This window comes from Crotalus tigris, unplaced genomic scaffold (assembly GCF_016545835.1).
Source record: "Crotalus tigris isolate CLP2741 ecotype Arizona unplaced genomic scaffold, ASM1654583v1 scf7180000024293.1627790, whole genome shotgun sequence".
NCBI classification, from domain to species: domain Eukaryota; kingdom Metazoa; phylum Chordata; class Lepidosauria; order Squamata; family Viperidae; genus Crotalus; species Crotalus tigris.
Window position 1 is genome coordinate 1,215,614 of NW_024100466.1, and position 21,911 is coordinate 1,237,524.

Consider the following 21,911-nt stretch of genomic DNA (forward strand, 5'->3'; position numbering starts at 1 on the left):
TGTGCAATGGGCCCACACTTTTCTCTGTCCAGTCAATCAGAGAATCAACAAAGTTCTGCTGGGTCTCAGATGTGAACCATCCCACTCTACTTCCTTTTTTTTTTACTGGGTTTTTTACAGGCTACTCAACCCTTTAGAACTTACTGCCTTGACATTGAAAACAATGATCTGATCTGGATTAAGACCACAGTGGCCAGCATCCGGGAATCCGAGCTTTCCCTCAGATTCCCTAGTTACAAGAATCTATTTCCACATATCCACCTTAAACCACCAACACCTCACTTCAAGTCTCCTCATGCTATCAAAGCCTAGGGCAAGGAGGAAAGTAAGTAAAATTTGCATTAGGAGGCTCCAAAAAGACAACATGGCGGTTGCATCCACACAACTAAACCTTTTCCTGTTTCACTTGCTCTGGGAGGCATGTAAAAAAAGGGAGGAATTTTGATTGTACAACTGGGACCTCCATCTTGATTTTTAGGACCCTCCCCATGGACCCTCCCTGGCTGAGGGAAAAGATTACCATCCACCACCCAATGCATAGCAGATTCAGCCACCAATGCCTTATATCTCCACTAATTAAAGGAGTAATTTAAATATTTGACATCTTTGTAGACCTGATTATCCATGTTCATTCAGTTTTTCAAGGTTTGCCCAATACACTGAATCATAAACTAAAACAGACTAGGAACCCACAAGACACCAGGCTAAGTCTGCCATCGGCTGGTATGTGGCTCCGTGTGTTACTCAAATCCAGCCACTCCCAATATGTGATTGTTTGGGAGTGCCAACAGAGAAGATGCAGGCTGACAACTAACCAATCATCCATCCATCCATCCATCCATCCATCCATATATTTCAGCTTCTTCTGATCTTCTTAGGTGTTCCATATAGGTGGTTTTGCAAGTCCTGGAAATGCTTGCATTTCTCCTCTGCAGGTATCAATCTTGCCTGTCCCAAATTCTTCTCCCTTTGGTTCTTCCTCCATTCCATCTCTCTCCTCAATTATTTTCTCTTGGAAGCAGACTTAGTGCTGCAGAATACACAGATGCTCCTTTAATTAAGTTGGCCTTTTCTGAGCCCAGGAAGCTAAGAGTGTTTTATGACCGCTTTATCCAGGTGGGTTTGGCTTCTTCCCCTTCCCCCTCACAGACCTGCTGGCAGAGAGTAGGAGATGCAGCCTTGCACATCTGGAGGGCGCCAGGTTGAGAAAGCCTTCCCAGAAGCAAAGCCGCGAAACTTGTCACTCAGAAGGAAATTTTGGATTGAAATGAAAACACAAAGATCTGCAGGCAACACTTCCCTCCAGTTGCAGGAAACAAGAATCACTTTCCCTGCTGTTGCTGCTGTCCTGGAGAACAAAGGCCTCTTTTTTCTTTACATAATTCGGGCTCTCCCTTCCAGGTCATTGTATGTCAGTTTGCACAACCAATTTCCCCAACCAGTTAAAAATCTAGTCTCTTGTATTTAGTTTGGGGGGGGGGGTGTTGGGTGTTAGGAAAGCTTAGCTTATGTGTACCCAATTTTTGAAGTTACTTTACAATTCACTGCATTGCATGAACTCAGAAAGAAAGGTGAATTTACTGTTAGATAGTTGTCTAACCAAAATTATGTTTTCAGATTCTGGAAAGGCACTGGGGAAGATAGAAGCCCCTCACAGCCCATCTTTCAAAATAACCTCTGATGATTTCTATTGGTACTGCTCAAGCATGTTTGGGGGGTAAGGTCAAAAAAGTGAAGATGGCAGCCATGATGATGTCATCAAAGCTCAGCCTGTCATACACATCAAACGTACACCATCCTAGGGACAGAACTGTTGTCTCCTGAAGTTGTTGATAGTAGACACAGAAATAGTTAACCATGGTTGATATACTTATTGCGAACCTGACTATTCCCTTGAATAAAGGATGCATGCCAAAGGGGATCCCCTGTCTCTCCTGAGGCCTTCCAGGAGCCTTGGAAAGCTGAAAGGAACTCATCCACAAGATCTCCCTGATCCAATCTGGATACAGAAGGTTACTTGGGAAGAGGTAGCCCAGCCCATCTTTCCTTCACAACCCCAATTCACACAAGCCTTTCTAGCTCTCCTCCCCTCTGAAAATGCAGGACAAGCTGAAACCTGCTAGTAGAGCAGTGGTTCCCAACCTGTGGGTCGGGACTCCATTTGGGGTTGAACGACCATTTCACGGGGGTCGCCAAACAATGCAGTCCGCCATTTCCCCCCCCCTTTTTTCTTAGCTGTGCTACTCCCTTTTATTCTATTGGCTTTTGAAAGCCAATAGAATAGACTCTCTTGAATAGAGTCTAATTCTATTGGCTTTCAAAAGCCAATAGGAATTGTCCAGGCTGTCTCTGCCCTGATTTGCCCGCCAAAAGACCCATTCTGCAAAAGGTGCTGCACCAGTTGAGTAGTCCTTGACTTACGACCGGTTGAGTAGTCCTCGACTTACGACCGGTTGGGGGTCGCGGCATTAAAAAGGTTGAGAACCACTGTAGTAGAGGCTTATGAACACAACTGACCGTCCATCCTACCCACCCCAAAGCAGGAAGGTATTCATATGGGGTCAAAAAGTCAAGATGGTTTCTCTGTGGGAAGGTCACATCTGTCCCCTCCATGGGGTTTTTGTTGTTGTTGTTGTTTTTTGTTTTGCCTCCCCTTGTGGATTCTCTGTTCTGAAAGGCAGCAGTTGGGGATAAGGGACCCAGCCCCATTCACTGTTTCTATTGGTCCTACTTTCCTTTTGGGGGGGGGGGAATAGCATATAAATGGGATTTAACAAGCCACTTTCGCAGACTCTCTCAGAGTTTCTCTTTGAGGACTCTGTGTGCTACAGGCAAGACTCTTTGCAAACTGGTAGCTCTCCATGATAGTTTTTGACATGAAATGGAAGAAAAAAAAACCCGGCCCTTTGGAAGAAAGATAATTAAATCCACCCACCAAATCATCTTTTCACAGCCTTGGGGCTATGCAAAATGTGGCTCTTTGGAAACTCAGCCTCTACAAAAACTTTTTTTGTTTTGTTTTGTTTTGACATGTCTGGCACTGTTAAGGCTCTCTGACAGCTTCGTTCTTCAATGCCTCTGGCCAATAGTTAAGGAATACAGCCCCAAACCTCTTACACAAACACAATGCATCATGTCAGCGGTAGGACAAATAGCATGAGCAAGCATTTTATTTCCTCCCTGGATACAATCCCTGCAGCTGCAGAAAAAGCAGCAGAAACAGAAGAAAGAGGGAATGTGCATTTCATTAATGGAGAACAAAGGAACAGAGAGTGACTCAGACTTAAGGGGAAAAATAGGCTAAAAATAAAATTAAAAAGACACATCACAACAATGTATTGTCTGCCGTGGAGCAAGTTTCAAACTGGCTCCGAAGTTCAGAGACCTTAAGCGGTTGTTCCGCGGGAATGGCATCCCATCAGGGAAGCCGAGCCGGGGATTTACTTAAGCCTTTGGAAACGGGCGGTTTGCAAGTCTAAACCCAGCAGGCCAAAGCTGACAGCCGCTCTTCGCTACACTTTTCCTAAAGAAAGCGACGTTGCAAAAGAGAGAGACCGGGGAAGGAGCCAAACTTTTCCCTTCGACCTTCCCCGGAGGAAAGAGGAACGCGGCACCCGCCAGGCGTCTTTTGTCCAACCAAACTGGGCACCCAAAGCAAAGGTAAAAAGCAAAAAGCAAAAACCGCTGCTGTCTTTTGACAAACCGCCAGGGCTGCTGCGCCCCTTCCCGCAACGAAGCGTCCCGCGCAGCCCGGCCTCGTCCCGCCCAGCCGCCGCGACGCCCGGCCACTTACTTGTCCAAGATGAAGTAGAGGTCGAAGCCCCCGTAGCAGGCGGCGCCCCCCTCCTCTCGCTGCCCCCCTCGCCCGTCGCAGGGGACCATCAGGGCGGCCAGGAAGAGCCACCGCAAGCCCCGGGGCAGAGGTCTCTGCGCTGCACGAGCCATGCCCGGACGCAGGCAGCCCAAGGCGGAGAAGGTCCCGGGGCTCTGCTCCTCCCCGGCTCCTTCGGCTTCTCAGGCGATCCAATCCTCCCGTTCCGAAAGGCCGGCCGGAGGTTTGGCCTTTTCTTTGGTTTTTTTTTGGGGGGGGGGGTCAGCCTTCCCTTCTGCTCCCGTTTGAGGGGCGCCTCCGCCTTGCGCTTCCAGCGCAGCGCCCCCCGAGCCCGCCACTGCCGGCCAGGCGACTGGCGACTTCCGGACGGTCTTTTTTCCCCCCGTTGCTTTGCCCCAGATTTGAGGGAAGCCTCACCCCCCCTCCCGCCCCCTTCCCCGCGAAGGCAGGATCGCGGCTTTGCCTGCGAGCGGAGGTCCCAGGATGCCTCCTTGTGGCCGAGCGCCGGCCGCGCTCCGGGGATGCGCGCGGATGTTCTTCAGTGGGACTAGAGCGGGAAGGGACCTTGGAGGTCTTCTAGTCCAGCCTCTCTCTTCCCCCCCCCCCCCGCTCAAGCAGGAGAACGAAAGAGTCCAACCCCTTCTTATTCTGTTTCTGTTTCAAATAAATGGACTGTTTGTGCGCTGTGAAAAACCTGCATTTGTAAGCAATTTTAGGCGATGTTTGTGATACATTTTATATGAACTAGTTTGTTTTTTTTACAAAATCTGATATTCGTTCAGTTCATTCAGTTGTTCTCCTTGTGCTGATACAAAACATGACAAGTTCCCGGTTCCCGTTATTAAAACTCCAGAGCCTCGAAAGATATTTTATCTTGCAATATGTGAACAAAATAGGGCCAAGAGTTATTTGGGTGAGATAATGAAGAGTAGGATTCTGGGCGGCTTCTTCTAGAAAAAGTGGCAAGCCCTTCAGAGTCCGAGCCTGCTTTTCATCCCAGGCCATGATTTGCTTCATTCTGATTTACTGAGTAAACCACGATGGGGTGGGGTTGGTGTGGCACCTTAAGTTAAGATTGTGATTTATTAATTGCAATGGCCAGTTGCTGCTTATTACACTACATCCCAATTTTCAGGATAACACTCCAAGCAGTTCCAAGCGCTGTAAACAATTGCACAAAAAATACAATTTTGAAAGCCTCAGAAATGACCTGGTTCCTACAGAGCAGCAGTGATCTTTGGCACTGTCTCTGTATACAGTGAACTCATTAATTAAACAAACCATGTTTTGACTTAGCATGATGTCTGAGCCTAATGAGTTCATATATGCTCCCTATATGGGTGTCCTTGGGGGAGGCTACCCTCTTCCTGAAGACTCTGAGTGGTTTAGAACAGACCACTACAAAAATCAAATTAAAATCTTGACACACTCATGGGAAGGATGCTGAAATGGGGCCTCAGAGCAAGAACAGGAGAGATCTGTGGCCTTCATTGCCTTCAACCAGCGCTCAGGGCATGAAAAATACACCATACTAAGAGACTGAGCTCTTAGTTCAGAAATGCAAATAGAATTTAATGGGTAGAATGCAAATTTGGTTTCCCATGATTGGAAAATAGTGCTACAAGGATGCTCCTGGTTCAAAAGAAATCCAAGCAACAGAAAAGTCACTCCATATGGAAGTAGTAGTAATTTCTTCTTGAAAATCCAAATGAATGAAATTGGCAGTGATTCAGGAAGCATCTGGGTTAAATTAAGTTGGGGGGGGAAACAATGTTGTGTACCGTTGCCCACCCAACCAAGGAGAAGATATGGATGATGCTTCCAAGAGCAAATTGCAGATCTTCCAAAGAAGCATGAAGTCATCGGGATGGAAGACTTTAATTACCCCAACATCTTTTGGGAGACAGCTCTGCCAAGCATGGTCCTTCCAGGAAATTCCTGACTTGCCCTGCTGATAACTTTCTCCTTCAGAGAACGGAGGGAGGCACAAGAGAATCAGCTTTCCTTGGCTGACTATTAACCAGTAGGAAAGATTTAGCTGAAGGAATGGAAAGAGCAAGAACATGGGGTGAAAATGATCTAGGGTGCTGGAATTCTTGATTTTGAAGGAAACCAAATCTGGGTGTGACCAACACAAAACCTGGACTTCAGAAAATCACATTTTAACACAGAGATTAATTGTAAAGAGGACCCTATGGCTGAAAAGGTAGTGGGGAAAGTTGCTCAAGATGAGAAGAGGCAGACAACCAAAGGCTGGAAAGTTGGAGAGCATAAAATGGGTGTAATCAGAGTGAGACAAATCAAGAACTGACACAGTCTTGTGAGTTCAATGTGTGTTTTTAATTGGCCACCCTCTCACTTTTCTGCCCTGGGAGCAGAGAAGGAAATAATGCAACTAAAATCCCAAATTGGAAGACACCCGTATCACAAGCTGAGGATTGCTGAGACGACAGTTACTCAATCAGGGTTTCGTGACAGTAGCAGAAGTGGAAGAGGAAGAGGATGTTCAGTCGGGTGCAGGCACTTCTTGCGAAGAAAAAGCTGGGCTCTGGAAAGAAAGATATTGGCACAACTTGGACAGGTTCACACACTCCACAGGACTAGCTAAAGGAGAGCCAGGTGGACGGGAGTTCAGGTTGGTTCTGACTTAACCGGTCATCAAGCCCAGATATGCCTAATACACTTTGACCAACGATGCTTTGGGAACGTAGCCTGGCTTTTTAAAATCTGGGTGTGTGTTTCAGTGAGTTGTGTGAACCCAGTCCAGTCATGAGAATAACACTGACATCACTTCTACGAAGAGAATGGTGCCATTTGGAACATTCTGTAAATGATCCTAAGGCTACATCCAGGTGCTGCTGCACCCCTCCTTCTCATTTGTCTTCCTTTTTCGTTTCCTTTCTTCCTCCCTTCTTTTTTTCTTTGCTGTATTCACTTTGTATAAGTTCTGTTTTATCTGGTCACTGACCAAAATAAATATCTTCCCTTCCTTTCCTTTCCTTTCCCTTCCTTTCCCTTCCCTTCCCTTCCCTTCCTTCCCTTCCCTTCCCTTCCTCTATTTTCTTCCCTTCCCTTCCTTTCCCTTCCCTTCCCTTCCCTTTCCTTCTTTCCTTCTTTCATTTTTTTCCTTTCTGCCCCCATGTTATTCTTGGGTATATAAAATTCTCCAAACACTCCCTGGTTTATTCAAAGAAACCCAAAGCCAATACTTACTTTTAACTTCAGAAGCAAGATAGCTGGGGATCCCCCGGCAAAATGTTTGCACCTGCTTCCCGTAGATGGATAGGTCTGTAATTCTCTTAGGGGAAACGGTGAAGGAGACCTCCTTTGGGGCAGGTCCATTTCGAGGGTCCTTCTAAAAGAGGAGGGAAGAGGAGGGCTGCGTTCAAAGATGGAGGCAATGATCAGCATGCAACAAAGTGAGAAGAGGGATCAGGGAGGCTGGGATTTCATGCCATTCTTTACACTTCAGCTCAAGCAAATCTTTTCTTAACCATCTGTGCCACAGGAAAAAATCTCTCTTATCAATATACAGAATAACAGAGTTGGAAGGGACCTTGGAGGTCTTCTAGTCCAACCCTCTGCTCAGTTTGAAACAAGTGGCTGTCCAGTCTCTTCTTGAAAACCTCCAGTGATGGAGCACCCACAACTTCTGAAGGCAAACCGTTCCACAGTTTGCCATGGCCAACTTGCCACAGCCAAGTTGTTGGCACAGGCAACTCGCTGCAGGACAAAAGTTACGCTAATATCAAAGAAATAGTGGAATAGAACAATTAAAGAAAGGATGCAAAAGGAAGGACAAATGAAATGTGAATGGCAAAAATTAAAATATTTCTAAAATTGTTTTAAATACGTAAATAGAATTTTTGAATTGTCCCACAGCGAATTGTCCCAGGACAAGTTGGCCCTGGCGAGTTGTCCCATTCTGCCACATACATTGCAAAACTCACATTAAAAAAGACCGGGACATCAATCAGCAAAACCATCTTGATTTTTTTTATCCTCCCTCCCTGTGGACATCTTTGTGCTTGCTTATGAATCAAACCGATGGGCAGAGGCCGATGTTCGCTTGGCATCAAGTTGATTTTTTCAGTTTTAAAACTGAAGGCTTTGGGACGGGGTATTGTTGGCAAGCATCAAGCGAAGGGTGTGTGTAAGGTGTCCTTGGTGCTTCGTGGTCCCCTTTTGCTGAGCCCAGATGGACCTACTTCCCAGATCTTCCTATCTTTACCTGCTTTTCCCGGATGGCTTTGGGAAGAGTAGTTATGTCTGGCACAATCTGTTTATTCATTCTGACGATGAAGCAGACTTTCTTGGACAATATTCGGGTTGCCATGAAACCCTATCAAAGCAAAATGAGAAGGTGAAAAATGACAACTATGCCAAAGAATCTGAAGCTGAGAAAGAAAAATCTAGTTTCCTGAGCCTTCCCATTAGATCATAAGATCTTAGTTAGGTCCACTTTGCATTGTTTTTACTGGAAGTGAGGAGAAATTAAGCTACAGGACTTACAAACTGCAGCAAATTATGCCTGGCCTTGACAAGGTGCACCATTTGTGGAAACAATGCTATTTCTTCACCCCATAACTGAAGTCCCTGAAGAGGCTACTGGTGGGACTTGAAATGAAGCAAAGGAGAGGCAGTTTGGTGCAGTGGTTAAAGGCTAGAAACCAGCAAATGGTGAACTCTAGTCCCACCTTAGCCACAAAGCTAATGGGTGACTTTGGGCCAATCCCTCTCTCAATCTAAACCACTTCACAAGCTTATTTGGAAAATAGGAAGTAAGAGCACTAAGTGTATTCACTGCCTTGAATTCAACAACAACAACAACAAAAATAAATGAAAGGGGGGAGAACTAATTAAGGCAGTCTGTTGCAGGCCCCCAGCTTTGAAGGGAAGTCATTGAAGCAAAGCTTTGCAGAGGCTTACAGCTCATGCTGGAGACGGAAGAGGGCAGGAGAGAGTCATCTCAAGGGGATTCCTTGGACTGAATGGAACAGTGGAAAGCCCAGGAAGTGGCAGATGCTGGAGAACATTGCACAGTGGGGAAAAGCTCTCAACTACATCCTGACTTCAGTACATGTAACAACTTCACACCATCCAGGGCAAATTCTCTCTTGGATGCTAGTTGAAGTCAAAAGATAAAAGTGTTTCTTACAGTAGAGTAATCCATGACGGAGCTCCAAGAATTCCAGCCATTGTTGTTGTCTATGTTCACCACCTGCCTTTTGTGATCAATGTTCACAGATTGATGTGAAGTCCCTCCAGCATTTCCCCGGTTGTTTTCAATGATGTTCTTGGGGAGGAAAGATAAAGAACAATAGTTGAAAATCTATTCTTATATTCCTGAAAAATAAAATATAAGATGGGATGTGCTCCAACTGACACCAGAAAGAGATGGCTACAACTCTGCTAAACTTTTTTTTCAGACTTTAGAAGAATATTGCTTAGCGCCTCCAGAACTGTGGTTTATCCTTTTTCTCATTCCCAACTGGGTGAATTAATTCACAGATTGTGGAAAAGCACGTCTTTGAAAGCATTATTTTTATTTCTTTTAATCATTTTTATCCTGTTTTCAGCTTAGAAAAATTTAAAGTGGCTTTGCCAAGTATGGCAATAATGGGAAAAACACAAGCACCAGCCACTTCAGCAAGAACTTTGAATGTCTAACTGCAACGATTAAAAGGACACACAAGATCATTTTGTCCTTCAGTTCAGTTAGATACTGTTTTTAACTTCATAAAAAACAAAAGTAAAAATCAAATTACTTTCATTAGAAAGAAAACACATTTGTTTGCAATAATATTATACAATGGTACTTACATTGTTGGTGAAAACTGGGGCTAGGAAAACTCCTAGAAACACCACACTCAGAATCTGGAATCAAAAACAGTTTGGCAATTAGAGAGAGAATGAGAGAGAGAGAGAGAGAGAGAGAGAGAGAGAGAGAGAGAGAGAGAGAGAGAGAGAGGGAGAACATTTAGAAATGGAAGCAACAAATTTCAAATTTAAAAAATCATGGTCACTTTACACCCTGATTTAATGGTCATGTAAAATGACTGTGCCAAATCCCTCTAGAAATACCAAGCATTAGCAGCTTGGAGTTCAGGAATTTATGTAGATATGCCTGCTTTATTATCTAAACAAGGTTATGCACCATTAGAGATTCCGCTAGCATTTTCAAACCGAAAAAGATCAATGGCTATGCTTTCCTGTTCACAATATCATGGGTCACTTCTTGGCTCTCCCAAGACAACTCATACGTCATTTTCAGGAGAAGCATTCTGGGCCACCTGATATTTAGCATAAGAACATCATGTGCAAAGATGTGCAAGGGACAGTAATGAGCATGGAAGAGGTACGCTTTGTGGGCTGATTATGGCCTCTAATCCATGCTTTTCAACTCACTTATCCTGATTCCCACCAGGAGATACTTGGAACTATCCCTCCCTCCTTTGTGAAAAAATTAACCATCTCTCTTCATGAATTAAGAATCCTCTGAAGAACCAACTTTTTCCTCCTTGTTTTTCTACCTGTAAATTGGATATAGTTTTGACTACAGATTATGTGAGATGGACTTTGCTATTATCCTAGAAGATTTCAAGATTAGCAGCATCGTACAGAATAACAGGTTATTGGAGGTCTTCTAGTCCAGTCTTCTAGACTTGTAGACAGTCACTTGTAGAGGCTAGACAGTCCCTTGTCTGAAAGGGTATAGGTTCTCCTGCTTGAGCAGGGGGCTGCACTAGGAGACCTCCAAGGTCCCTTCCAGCTCTATTCTGTTCTGTTCCAACCCCCTGCTTGTCCAGGTCTCTTCTTAAAAACCTCCAGTGATGGAGCACCCACAACTTCTGAAGGCAAGTTGTGCCATTGGTTAATTGTTCTCACAGGAAATTTCTCCTTAGTTCTAGGTTGGATCTCTCTGTGATAAATTTCCACCTATTACCTCTTATCCTGCCCTCAGATGCTTTGGAGAATAAGTTAACCCCTTTCTCTCTGTGACAGCCTCTCAAATATTGAAATACTGCTTTCATGTTACCCTAGCAAATGGTAAGGCACCCAAAAATGAAAAATGTCTATACTTACAACCAGCTTCATTTTGTCACTAGAAGAAATGCAAGACTAACAAAGCTGGACCCTTGCACTTTATATACCAGATTTCCCAGGATTGAGATATGCCTCAGTATCTCCATGCAAGGCTGTGCCCTTTGGCTGGCATAGGATATGCCAAGGGTGACACCTTACAGATAAGCTGAACCAGATAAACTTATCTTCAACACACATGGGCAGGGTCTGTCATTTTAAAAATGTTTAATTAATTAAATCTAAATATAATCCCAGAAAATAAACACATTTTTTTAAAAAATAGGAATGGACATAAAAATGAATTTATTCCTAATGGTGTTTGAAAACAGAACCAGCATCAATAGGTAGAAGAAAGATAGAAAAAGAATGTTTTAATTTACTTTCTGGTCAAATTTAAAATAAGAGAATACTTTTCCTGTATTATTTTTATATGGGTTATTAAGTATTGACTGAAATCTAGAGTAAAGGTTTATTTTTTTATATTTGGATCTGTAGTAAAAAAAAAATCAGAACTCACTCTTTTTATATATTTGGTCTATGTATCTTTTGTTACTTTTTAAAATTTTCCCTTTTTTCACCCTTTGTGTTATTTTATATTTTACTGGGATTTTTTTAAAAAAAATTCAATAAATCATTTGAGAAAAAAGAAGAAATCGAATTTGGCATTCTCTTGCGGGTTGGGGAATTCTGGGAGATGAAGTCCACACATCTTAAGAAGCACTGTATTAGACAATGGGATAGCTGCCATAACCTGGAGTTATGGGGGCTCCCTCATGCAGGTTTTCAAGGAAAATTTGGATAGCCATTTGACTGGGGTGGCTGGAGGATTTGATGATTTCGAAGAGATTTTCCAGGTTCTATGGTTCTAAAATCAACCATTCTACCTTACTTATACATCCATTCAAAACATAGCTGAAAATCTATTTTTAAGGAAAAAAAACAGTTCTAAAGAAGATGTGTTTTGTATGAAAGGTAAGTCAGAGGGTATTCTGAATGGCGCTTTAAAACTAGGTTTGGCAACCTGCAGCCAATTAGCCAGATGCTGCCCAAATATATTTGACCCATTCTTGCTTAGCCTTTGCTGTTGGTTTGGGAGGAAATCACTCTTTCCCATTCAAAGAGTACGTGCATGTGAGTGTCAGATTGCCAGGCTTGTTCATAATGCTACTTTATGATTTGTTTTAATCATGGTTTGTCAGCTATGCTATAATAGGCTTATCTCACACTAAGCCAGAAAATATGGTTTACAGGCTACATTTTGTTTGTTTGTTAAATTTGTATGCCACCCATCTCATTATCAAGTGACTCTAGGTATGTGTTGTATAAATTACCATTGGCTGGGTCTGCCCCTGTGGGAAGTCAGCCCCCCCCCCCCCCAGAGAAGGAAATATTTTGGGGAATATTAAAAAAGGCAGAATATATTTCCCCAAAGGATTTTAAAGGCAGAAAAGCAGCCCCAGTTTCCCTTAATAGCCCCAGGCAGAGGCCAGCTCTGTAGAAATGCAGATTTGATAGTCCCATTCAGAAAGACTGAGGCTCCATTCATGAGCAAATACTGCCTGCAAAAGCCCATTCAAGACAGGATCTTTCAAAATCCCTTGGAGCAAGTTATTCTTGATGTATGGCAATGTAATTCTTTTTTTTTTTTGGTTGTCCAATTTTGGGGGAACCAAGTAAAAGAGATTGCATTTCCTTGAGTCAGGGACATCAGTGCAAAACTGGATGGGGGCACATAAGAAGTCTTTAACCTATTAAATATTACAGAATTTGCTTTTAATTATTTAACCATTCATATTTTAGCTCAGAGAGAGACTTGTAGTGGTTCCATCTTTTCACATTTGGGTTCCAAATAAATGAAGCCTTCGAATTGACACTGAAGGGTTGGAGAGCTTCTGCCTTCTAGGGTCAACTATCCTGGTAAAGGAAACAAGCAGTCAAGAAATGCCTTACAGACAAGGACTTGGAAAACCATGAAGGCTTTGGAAAAGATAGTCAGATGCCAGGATGTAAATGTTGGTGTTGGGAAAGATTCCCGAGAACACCATGGACATCCAAGAAAACAAACCAATAGATCATTGAACAAATCAATCCAGAGTTCTCACCCAAGACACAGATGACCAGGCTCACATTATCCTACATTGGACACATTATGTGAAGATCCAGCTCTGTAGAGAAGTCTCTAATGCTGGAAACAGTGGAAGGAAGGAAAAAGGATGGCCAGCAGCAAGGGGCATGGACTCAGCTACCATGGTGATGGGGCACCACTGGAAGAGCTGAAGAACCAGCTTGGGAAGAGGTAATCATGGAGAAAGTCGATCTATGTGGTCAACAATGACTTGAAGAACATAACCAATCATATGAGCAAAACTATCCCAGGTTCATCACATATCTTCCCATATTTTTAACCATATGTCATATAAAAGCCTAAGGAAGGCATTCACACAACCTTAGTTAGTATTCGCTCTGGTTAGGTTTCATGTGGTTTAGGTTTTTGTGACAGCCCATCCTAGGCTTTCAGTGCTTTATGTAAATGATTGGAATGGGTCAATATTGTATCTAATTAAGTTTGTTGTGTGAGAAGAGCCAAAGAGCGACCTGCACACATTTGCAGAGAAGAAGGGTCAATGAGGCCAAAAGACGCCATGGGGTGGTGTAGTAGGCTTGTTAGCAATAAGGAGCAGAACCTGGGGATTCTTTGGAGGCCTCACCAGATTCCTGGCAGCCTGTCTAGAACATTGATCCATCCTTGTCCCTCTTTAGAGATACCCCAGAAGTCTTTACATTTTTTACTTACTGTTGACCCCATTTATGCTGCTAAGCAAAATTTAAACCAGAAGGACAGGTCGAGCACTTTTCTGATATTAAAAATATATCCAAATAATCTGGGAGAGGTTAACTGATATTTGCAAATTGACAAATGTGAAATTATGCACCCATGACTAATGTGCTCAGCAGTATCAGGGCTTGGATATCTGCTCAGCCCAAAATTCAAATAAAACTATCTAACAGGGTGTGTTCCACAAGTACCCAGGGCAGATTTCTGTGCAATGTCCCCCACACCTACAGTCCAGATATAAATGTTCAATGTTTCTGGAATTTTATTCCACTTACATCTCAAACTCTTTCTCTTAGCTGGAAAAAAAATGAACAAGCTTGTGAGTACAGTATATTTGACGCATTCTTCTTAAGAAAAGCTAGAAAATATTTAGAGACCAATGTGGATTGTCTAGGTAAGGAGGACTATTCTTAAGGAAATGAAAGAGATGTTCACCATGTGTTGGTTAGCTTGGGGAGAGCAGTGAAGGCACGTTTTCCCAGAACATGCCCTGCAATGCATTGGGAGAGCTTAGCCTTAGCACAAGACTAGCTGTTCTCAGCTATACGAGGCATTTTGATGTTAGATAATGTTCAAATGGCCTTTGGAAGTTCCAACATTAGTATTGGCCTAAAACATTTTGTTTTCTGAAATACCAAGGGATCTATAAGTCTCCTACAAACTGGTCTGGTGGACAAGCTAGAGCACAGAATGTAGAATAATATGGTTGGAAGGGGCCTTGAAGGTCTTCTAGTCCACTCCCTGCTAATCTTTTGCTGAAGTCCCATTATTATACTTGGCTATTATCCCATTATATATTTGGCTACAGATATGCAGTTTTGAGGAAAGCAATTGCGCAGAGGAACATGCTTTGAATTAGAGCTCAGGTTGGTTTACCTGCTTATACACAGGAAGCTCTGCATTCAATCCTTGCTATCTCGAGGCAGTTCCTGTGTAGAAAGCCACAGGGCCAGGAGACATCAGCAATGTGGACTAAAGGAAGGAGAAGTGTGCCCCATATGCGCTGGTAGCAAACATTGGAAAAGTGTGGTCTCCCAAAGTAACTGAGTTCTGTGGAAGAATGCAAGTCAGGCTAGCTTGAAGTTAGATTTTTCAGACATTCCTGCATGGAGATTCATTGTTCAGATGGAGCTGCTCTCCTTCTGAGCACTACCTTATTTCTTTCCTTTCCAGGCAGCAACGTTCATTTTGCTGGGATTCTTCTGGAATGCAGCCTTTGCTTCCTTCCAGGTAATCACCTCTGCTTTACTATGAACAGAAAATTCATAGGTGGAACCAAGATAAAATCTGTAAAATCATGCAGATATTCAGCACATACCCAACTATGACACTTTAAAACAGGGACGGGTATACAAGCTAGATCTATTTCTTTAGAGCAGTACACCTAGACCTGAAACTTGGGGAATAAATAAGATTTATTACCCATCATATCAGCTAAGTAGCTGTGTATGTTACCCATTAATACCCTAGTTTTATTTAGTATATGCTTGGTTGTTTGGTTTACGGTATGATATTTTGGTCAATGGCCACCAGTCAGTCCCATCTTATCTAAATCAAGAACCACCCGTCTCTCAGATTCTGCATTTCACTGAAAAGTAAACTCTCTCATGTTCAGGTTTACAGCATCCCTAACCCGAATGGTGATTACATCCAGCAGACAGTCACCATAGACAATGAGAAGGAAATAGCCAACATCCATGTCCACGAGGGAGCCTGCTCTTCTGATACAATTTTTGACTATAAGCATGTAAGTGTGAATCTGGTCCTTTCCACACTCACCTTGTCAGTGCAAGAACACAACTAGGATTGTTCTGCTATGTGGTTCCATTTCTAATAAAATACATCCATTTGTTTTCACTCACTATCCTGCCTCAAGCTCAGGCCTCAAGGACGAGAATTCTGGGATAGGCAGGCACAACCCGTGTGGAGGGACCCAAGCTGTAAAATGGATAGGCAGAATTTTAGTTGAACGCCTTTTTTCCCCTAGCTTTTCTTTTATCGGTTTGTTTATTGACGCATCTATTTAAAATAAGGGGACGCAGGGGTGCAGGGGAGTTGAAGTCCACAAGTCATAAAAGGGCCAGGTTTGAAGACCCCTGGGTTAGAGTGAGCATAGAGCTCAGGCCTCAAGCAGCCTTCCCTGGCACAGCATCCTCCTGTTTTGTTGAGCTGGTCAAAGCTGAGACCATAAGTTGACTTTTTTTGACTCAGTCAGTCTGAAGTGACCCATCAGGTCCACAGGTTTTGGCCATAGACCAGGCATCACAGAAGGCCCAGGTACATCTTTTGTGTAACAAAATAGAACTGTCTGAGATTGTTAAAACAACAACAAAAAGATAGCAATTGGTAATCGGAATGATGGACATTAAAACTGAAGCTTCCAGATGAATTTGGTTGCTTGGCAGATGCTCTCTTTATTCATTATTAGCACTGTAGATAAGAGAGAGGGCATGAATTTTCCATGAATACTAATTTATGACAATAAGTAGAATGTTGAAAAAGATATAAGGTACATGTTTTGTACAAAATTGATGAGGTTTAAATGTCCTCACCAAGATTTGGCTTGCGGGGTGTGTATGTGTGTCACAAACAGTCCCTCCATATCCCTTTTGCACAATTTAAATTTTAATATACAATGATTTTTAATGGAACGTATCTGTTATCCGTCTCCCTCTGGGATAACAGGGATACATCGCCATGCGGATCTTTTCCCGAAGTGCTTGCTTCATAATGAAGATGGAAAAAGGCTACATTCCAGAAATTAAAGAAATTGGGCGGTTGGCTTATGAGAAACAGGTAAATGTTGGGTTCCTTACTGGGAGAGATTGTGGAAGGCTGGAAAAAAGACAGAAGAGAGAATGGACAATCAAGACACAGAAAGGGAGTCCACTGGTCACCCAACTCAGCCCAATTTTCTCTGATATGTGTCTCTGACCAGTGTAACCACTTTAGTTTTGTTCCATTCATCTGATGACGGGGACTATGATAATGATAGAAGCCCAAATGTTACAGTTAAGTTGGAGAGCCATGCAGCTGCCCTTTGAACATTGTTTTCAACCAACTTCTCATTTCAGATGATGCGTCAAATGTTGTCAGGAAGAAACATATGGGTGAAATATGAACCTGCACATTCTTTCTTTGGAGACATCAAAGAGTGGTTTGTTTTTGGTAAAGCCATTGAGCACCTCTGCAAGAATGTACCTGTTTATAAAGTTGAAAGAGTTGAGCGTGAGTATCCTAGAAGGAACCCAACATGGCTTCCTTTTTAACTGAACAATTCAATGAACTTCATATATTGAAGATACAATAGAAAGGCAAATTAAATCCCACTAAATTCTGCTATATAAGGGCATCTGGTATCATTTTTTAAAATAAAACTGTGAGACTGCCAGGATCAATTTTAAGACCCGTTAGAGCACAACATTTATTATTTTAAGGTCCCTTGGAGGTTAGAATAGAATAGAGCTGGAAGGGACCTTGGAGGTCTTCTAGTCCAGCCCCCTGCTCAAGCAGGAGAACCTATACCATCTCAGACAAGTGACTGTCTACCCTCTTCTTAAAAATCTCCAGTAATGGAGCACCCACGATTTCTGAAGGCAAGCTGTTCCACTAGTTAATTGTCCTCCCTGTTAGGAAGTTTCTGTTTAATTCCAGGTTGCTTCTTTCTTGCATCAGTTTCCAATCATTGTTTCTTGTCCGGCCCTCTGGTGCTTTGGAGAATAACATGACCTCCTCGTCTTTGTGGCAGCCCCTCAGATACTGCTATCATGTCACCCCTATTTCTTCTTTTCTGTAGACTAGCCAAACCCAAGTCCTGCAGCCGTTATTTGTATGTTTTAGTCTCCAGGCCTTTGATCATCTTAGTTGCTCTTCTTTGATTTTTTTCCAAGGTCTCAACATCTTTTTTGTGATCTGGTGACCAAAATTGGCTGCAGTATTCCAGATGTGGTCTTACTAGGGTTTTTTAAAACAGTACTAATACCTTGCGTGACCTATAAAGTGCTTGTAAGACTTTAATAGTGTGCTCACTTTTCTGGGAGCAAGACCTTCTGAATTAAATGGCGTTTATATTCATGTAAAATTGTCCTGTACATATCTCTGTCTTATTCTTAAGGAAGTATTCTATTTTGTTTGGAGAGAGGTTGTTCAGATCAGCAAAATATGTCAATGAACCTAAGAAGCTATAACATAAATGGTAGGGACACACTAGATGGTCCTGCAAAAAGATTAAAATATATTTCCTAAAGAGCAGAGATGTTTCCACTTCCCACAATTGCTGAATTACAGTTCACATATCTGGATCAAATATACGGTAAATGCATAAAAAGAGTCTCTCTCTCTCTCTCTCTTCCCTATTGGTTTCTCTTTCTTGTTTCCCATCTAGATGGTGGCGTACGTGCCAGTACTTGTGTCAATGCTGGCATCTTAAATATTTTGGGTATTAACATTTGTGGAAATAACAACCGGTAGTAGCCTTGGAATCTCTGAAGATGTCCTGCAACAATTTCAATCCAACAAACAAGCTTCTTCCACCTCTGAAGATATTCCTAGTTGTTCAAGCACCTTAAAACTTTTGTGCTTTCCTTAAATTTTGAGTTGCAACCCAACCTACAAATCTCTAATAAAGTGCAATTTTCAACCATCCTTGGTTCCTTATTTTTTAAAAAATACTTCCTTTGGATGTGAAACCTGCAAAACCTCTTCCTCTTAATCAGGAATAAAAAGCCAGTTCAAATTGAATTCACCACTAGATGGCAAAGGATTCTAACAGTGGTCTAGGAGTTGAATTCTTCTGTGGTTGAGAATAAATAAGTTGTCACTTTAGCTTTCTACACTTGTTTTCTATGCAGCATAGCTCAAATTTTGAAGGGAAAAGAAAAACGCAGGTAGTCCTCAACTTACAACAATTCATTCAGTGACATTTGAAATTATAACTGCACTAAAAAGCGATTTATGGTAAGCTTACCACTGCTGCAGCATCTCCAAGGTCACATGATCAAACTTCGGACGGTTGGCAACTAGCAACTGGCAACTGGCTGGGGAATTCGGGAAGTTGAAGTTCACAAGTCTTGAAGTTGCCAGGTTTAGAGACCTTTGTCCTAGTGGATCAAAATGAAATGACGTTTGAATCTCAGTGGATAAGAAAAACAAATATTATGGCTAAAACCTACTTTGCTTTTCCTTTTGCTCATAACATTTTGTGTTATATTTTGCTATTGCTAACATTACTAATTACACAAGGGTCACCATTTTGCTCAGAGATGCCTCAATTAATCACCCAATTTTTTTCCCTTTCAGTTCTAGTGATGATCAGGAGAGGAATCTGCAGAGTTAGAGCTTGGATTGTGTTCATAAAATCATACGTCTGGATGGGGCTCTTGTCTGTCTAGGCTAGTCTAGTCTTCTAGTCCAGGGGTCCCTAACCCCCAATCCATGGACCAGTACCGGGCCGCGGCATGCCAGCAACCGGTCCACACCAACAAGTAAAGCCCCGTCTGCGAGATGCAGGCAGCACACAAAACCAGGCCCCCTCTGGTCCGTGGAAAAGCCTCTCTCCACGGAACCAGTCCCTGGTGCCCAAAAGGTTGGGGGCCTCTGTTCTGGTCTAACCCCCTGCCCAAGGCAGGAGTCCTTATACGATCCTAGTAAAATGGCTGTCCACTCTTTTCTTGAAAACTTCCAGCAACAGACCACCAATATCTCTGAGAGGCAATGAACAACTGTTCTTACTGTCACGAAATTCCTTCTTATTTCAGTTAGCTTCAACTGAACCGAACAGGCTCCTTGGTGCTCTCTGAGCTTGGTGGTTTTCCTGCAGACATTTCCTTACCAGACTAGGTAACATCACCAGTGCTGAGCAATGGAGCATCTGCAAGAAAACCACCAAGCTCAGATAGCACAAAATAACCCATAGTACAAGTCTGAGCTACAAATAGTCTCTTCTATAAGTGAAATGGTGGCACGTGACACTGAACAATAGGACAGGGGTTTTGTAATCCTTTTCTTCTATGCCCCTTTAACTGCACCCTGAAAGACAGCTTTGCCCCCTCTAAGCAATTCCTGCCCATTGAGGAAATTTTTTACTATTAAACAAAGCAGCTAAATATATTTTACTGCCCTACTTGACTTCCCAATAGGGAACAGGTACAGTTTTCCTAAATGGAAACATTGGTGACTGTCACGTTTGCCCAGGGAATGTTCGGAGGTGTTTGACACAAACCCGTTCTTTGCATGATGTCCCCAGGGCATTACTTGGAGAGCTAATCCAGAGCACTCTGCTGGAGATAAGGCCGGGCTTCTTGCACCCAGGGGTTGCTGATGAGACAGGAGAGCGGTTGTTCCATGCACTCCTGAGATAAGCGGCTTTCGGCACCTTCTTGAGCAATTGTGTCTGCCAGGCTAGCTTGGGAAAAGGACTGACGCGCGAGCCTCTTGCACGCTCATTCACTTTGGCTAGCAAGGCCGGAAGAATGTGCCGAGATGCATGGGTAGGACAGCATTGGCAGAACGGTGCTTAGTTTCTCTGTGGATAGGATTTAATGGTGTTTATTGCACAGAAGCTCTAGTAGCAATGTTTCTCAACCTTGGCAACTTTAAGATGGGTCAATGTCTACGGAGATTCTCAACTATCCGGTCATGGTTGCCCCAAAGATGCTGTTCAAAAGGCAGCTGAACCTTTTTCAGTTTTTCCTTGAAAATATTTTGCTTCTCATCCAAAAAGCTTCTTCAGTTCTGGCTGAATGGTGGGGAATGGAATGATTTATATTCTTTGCGGTCATCTGGTTGTTACCTCTGAAGCTCTGTAAGAGTCTTTGAGGCCACTCAAGGGTTTATCTGTACTTTCAGGGACACCTGAATCAGAATGCCAATGGGTGTGGAGCCTTCCTGGTACTATTGAAAGGACTGTGTTATTAGACAGAAGATAGGTGGTATCATATCCCTCCTCCTCTGTCAAGAGATGGTCATTCATTTTTAATATAGATGGCGTCTTTGACCCCTCTTTCAAACCAGCCGTCCTCTACATCCTGAATGTGGACTTTGCTGTCTTCAAAAGAGTGACCTTTGGCTTTCAGATGCAGTTGGACTGCTGAATCTTGTCCTGAGAGATTTGTTCTCCTGTGTTGTGCCATGTGTTTGTGAATGCTGGCTGGGCAATTCTGGGAGTTGAAGTCCACCCACCCATATTAAAGTTGCCAAGGTTGAGAAACACTGCACTAGCGGTTTAGGAGGTATTGTGCAATAAAATGATAGCCAATGGGGAAATTAAGCACCACCATGCCCGTGTTTCCATACCCAGAAGGAAATGTATGGGTATGTCTATGTCTAAATATTGGGTATATCTAATCTAGAGAAAAGAAGGGACTAGCGGAGATATGAAAGCAGTGTTCCAATATTTGAGGAGCTGACACAAACATGAAGGAGACAAACTATTTACCAAAGCAGCAGAAGGAGAAGATGGAAACTAAAGGAGAGAAGCAACCTACAACTGAGGAGAAAATTCCTGACAGTGAGGGCAATTAATCAGTGGAATAACTTGCCTTCAAGAGTTGTGGCTGCTCTATCACTGGAGGATTTCAAGAAGAAACTGGACAGCCACCTGAGAGAGAGAGAGAAGAGCTGGTCTTTGAGAGCACCAACCTTCAGGAGAATTCTCATGCAAAGCACTTACCGAAGGACTTGCTGAAATCCACCTAACCTTTGTCCCTGCAGCCATTATTTATTGATCTATTTATTGATTATTGTCCTTGTAATATAATATAGACTATAAATGTTTTATTTTTGTGCTTGTATGTTTACCAAACACACTTGGGTAATCCTATATATATTGAACCATGATGATGCTAATATCATCCTCCAATTTCAATGAACTTTCTTCTTCATTGTCTTTGTAAATATATTAATTTGTTCTTGTTTTTTCATCTCACGATTTAATACAAAATACAGTGACATCTAGCATACAATCACTTTCAAGCCTAACGTCCTTGACTATAGAGAGTGTATATTTTTTTCATATAGCAAAAACTGAGAGCTTGTTATTATCATATTGAGCCAAATGGAGGGGCCCCAGAAGAACTTTCCTAGAAGAACTGTTTTTGTATGGATGCATGATTGTGTTATCCATTTAGTCAGCAAGAGTTGAATTCATTGCAACTCAAA

General features: G+C 42.7%; 3 protein-coding genes across 6 annotated transcripts in view; 1 reads left to right on the forward strand and 2 right to left on the reverse strand.

Annotated features, from left to right (window-relative positions):
* ANTXR1 (ANTXR cell adhesion molecule 1) overlaps positions 1 to 4,232 on the reverse strand; it is a 69,827-nt gene extending 65,595 nt beyond the window's left edge. For all 4 annotated transcript variants that reach the window (XR_005554417.1, XR_005554418.1, XR_005554419.1 and 1 more), the window contains exon 1: positions 3,794 to 4,232. Coding sequence is in view for 1 of the 4 variants with exons in the window: in XM_039324264.1 (XP_039180198.1) it covers positions 3,794 to 3,945 (152 nt within the window). In the remaining 3 variants the exon portion in view is untranslated. The remainder of the gene's footprint in view (positions 1 to 3,793) is intronic.
* Positions 4,233 to 6,150: 1,918 nt separating this feature from the next.
* On the reverse strand, positions 6,151 to 11,024 carry GKN1 (gastrokine 1). The gene is made up of 6 exons (XM_039324265.1): positions 10,919 to 11,024; positions 9,656 to 9,709; positions 8,991 to 9,128; positions 8,064 to 8,174; positions 7,046 to 7,187; positions 6,151 to 6,380 (listed from the first exon to the last, which is right to left on the reverse strand). Exons 1-6 carry the CDS (start codon positions 10,928 to 10,930, stop codon positions 6,286 to 6,288), a joined length of 552 nt encoding a protein of 183 aa, XP_039180199.1. The 5' UTR covers positions 10,931 to 11,024; the 3' UTR covers positions 6,151 to 6,285.
* A 2,947-nt stretch (positions 11,025 to 13,971) lies between these two features.
* Positions 13,972 to 18,398, forward strand: GKN2 (gastrokine 2). The gene is made up of 6 exons (XM_039324273.1): positions 13,972 to 14,073; positions 14,928 to 14,984; positions 15,370 to 15,501; positions 16,440 to 16,550; positions 16,829 to 16,982; positions 18,139 to 18,398. The coding sequence occupies exons 1-6, from the start codon at positions 13,996 to 13,998 to the stop codon at positions 18,222 to 18,224; spliced, it is 618 nt and encodes a 205-aa protein (XP_039180207.1). The 5' UTR covers positions 13,972 to 13,995; the 3' UTR covers positions 18,225 to 18,398.
* The last annotated feature ends 3,513 nt before the right edge of the window (positions 18,399 to 21,911 follow it).

Excerpts from the sequence above, each read along its gene's own strand:
- GKN2 (XM_039324273.1), top strand. The coding sequence starts at position 13,996 with ATGTTCAATGTTTCTGGAATTTTATTCCACTTACATCTCAAACTCTTT. Across the intron at positions 16,551-16,828 it reads GGTTGGCTTATGAGAAACAG|ATGATGCGTCAAATGTTGTC; the intron begins GTAAATGTTGGG and ends TTCTCATTTCAG. Across the intron at positions 16,983-18,138 it reads TAAAGTTGAAAGAGTTGAGC|ATGGTGGCGTACGTGCCAGT; the intron begins GTGAGTATCCTA and ends TTTCCCATCTAG.
- GKN1 (XM_039324265.1), bottom strand. Across the intron at positions 8,175-8,990 it reads CCGTCATGGATTACTCTACT|GGTTTCATGGCAACCCGAAT; the intron begins GTAAGAAACACT and ends TTGCTTTGATAG. Across the intron at positions 6,381-7,045 it reads TCTTGCTTCTGAAGTTAAAA|AGCCCAGCTTTTTCTTCGCA; the intron begins GTAAGTATTGGC and ends CTTTCTTTCCAG.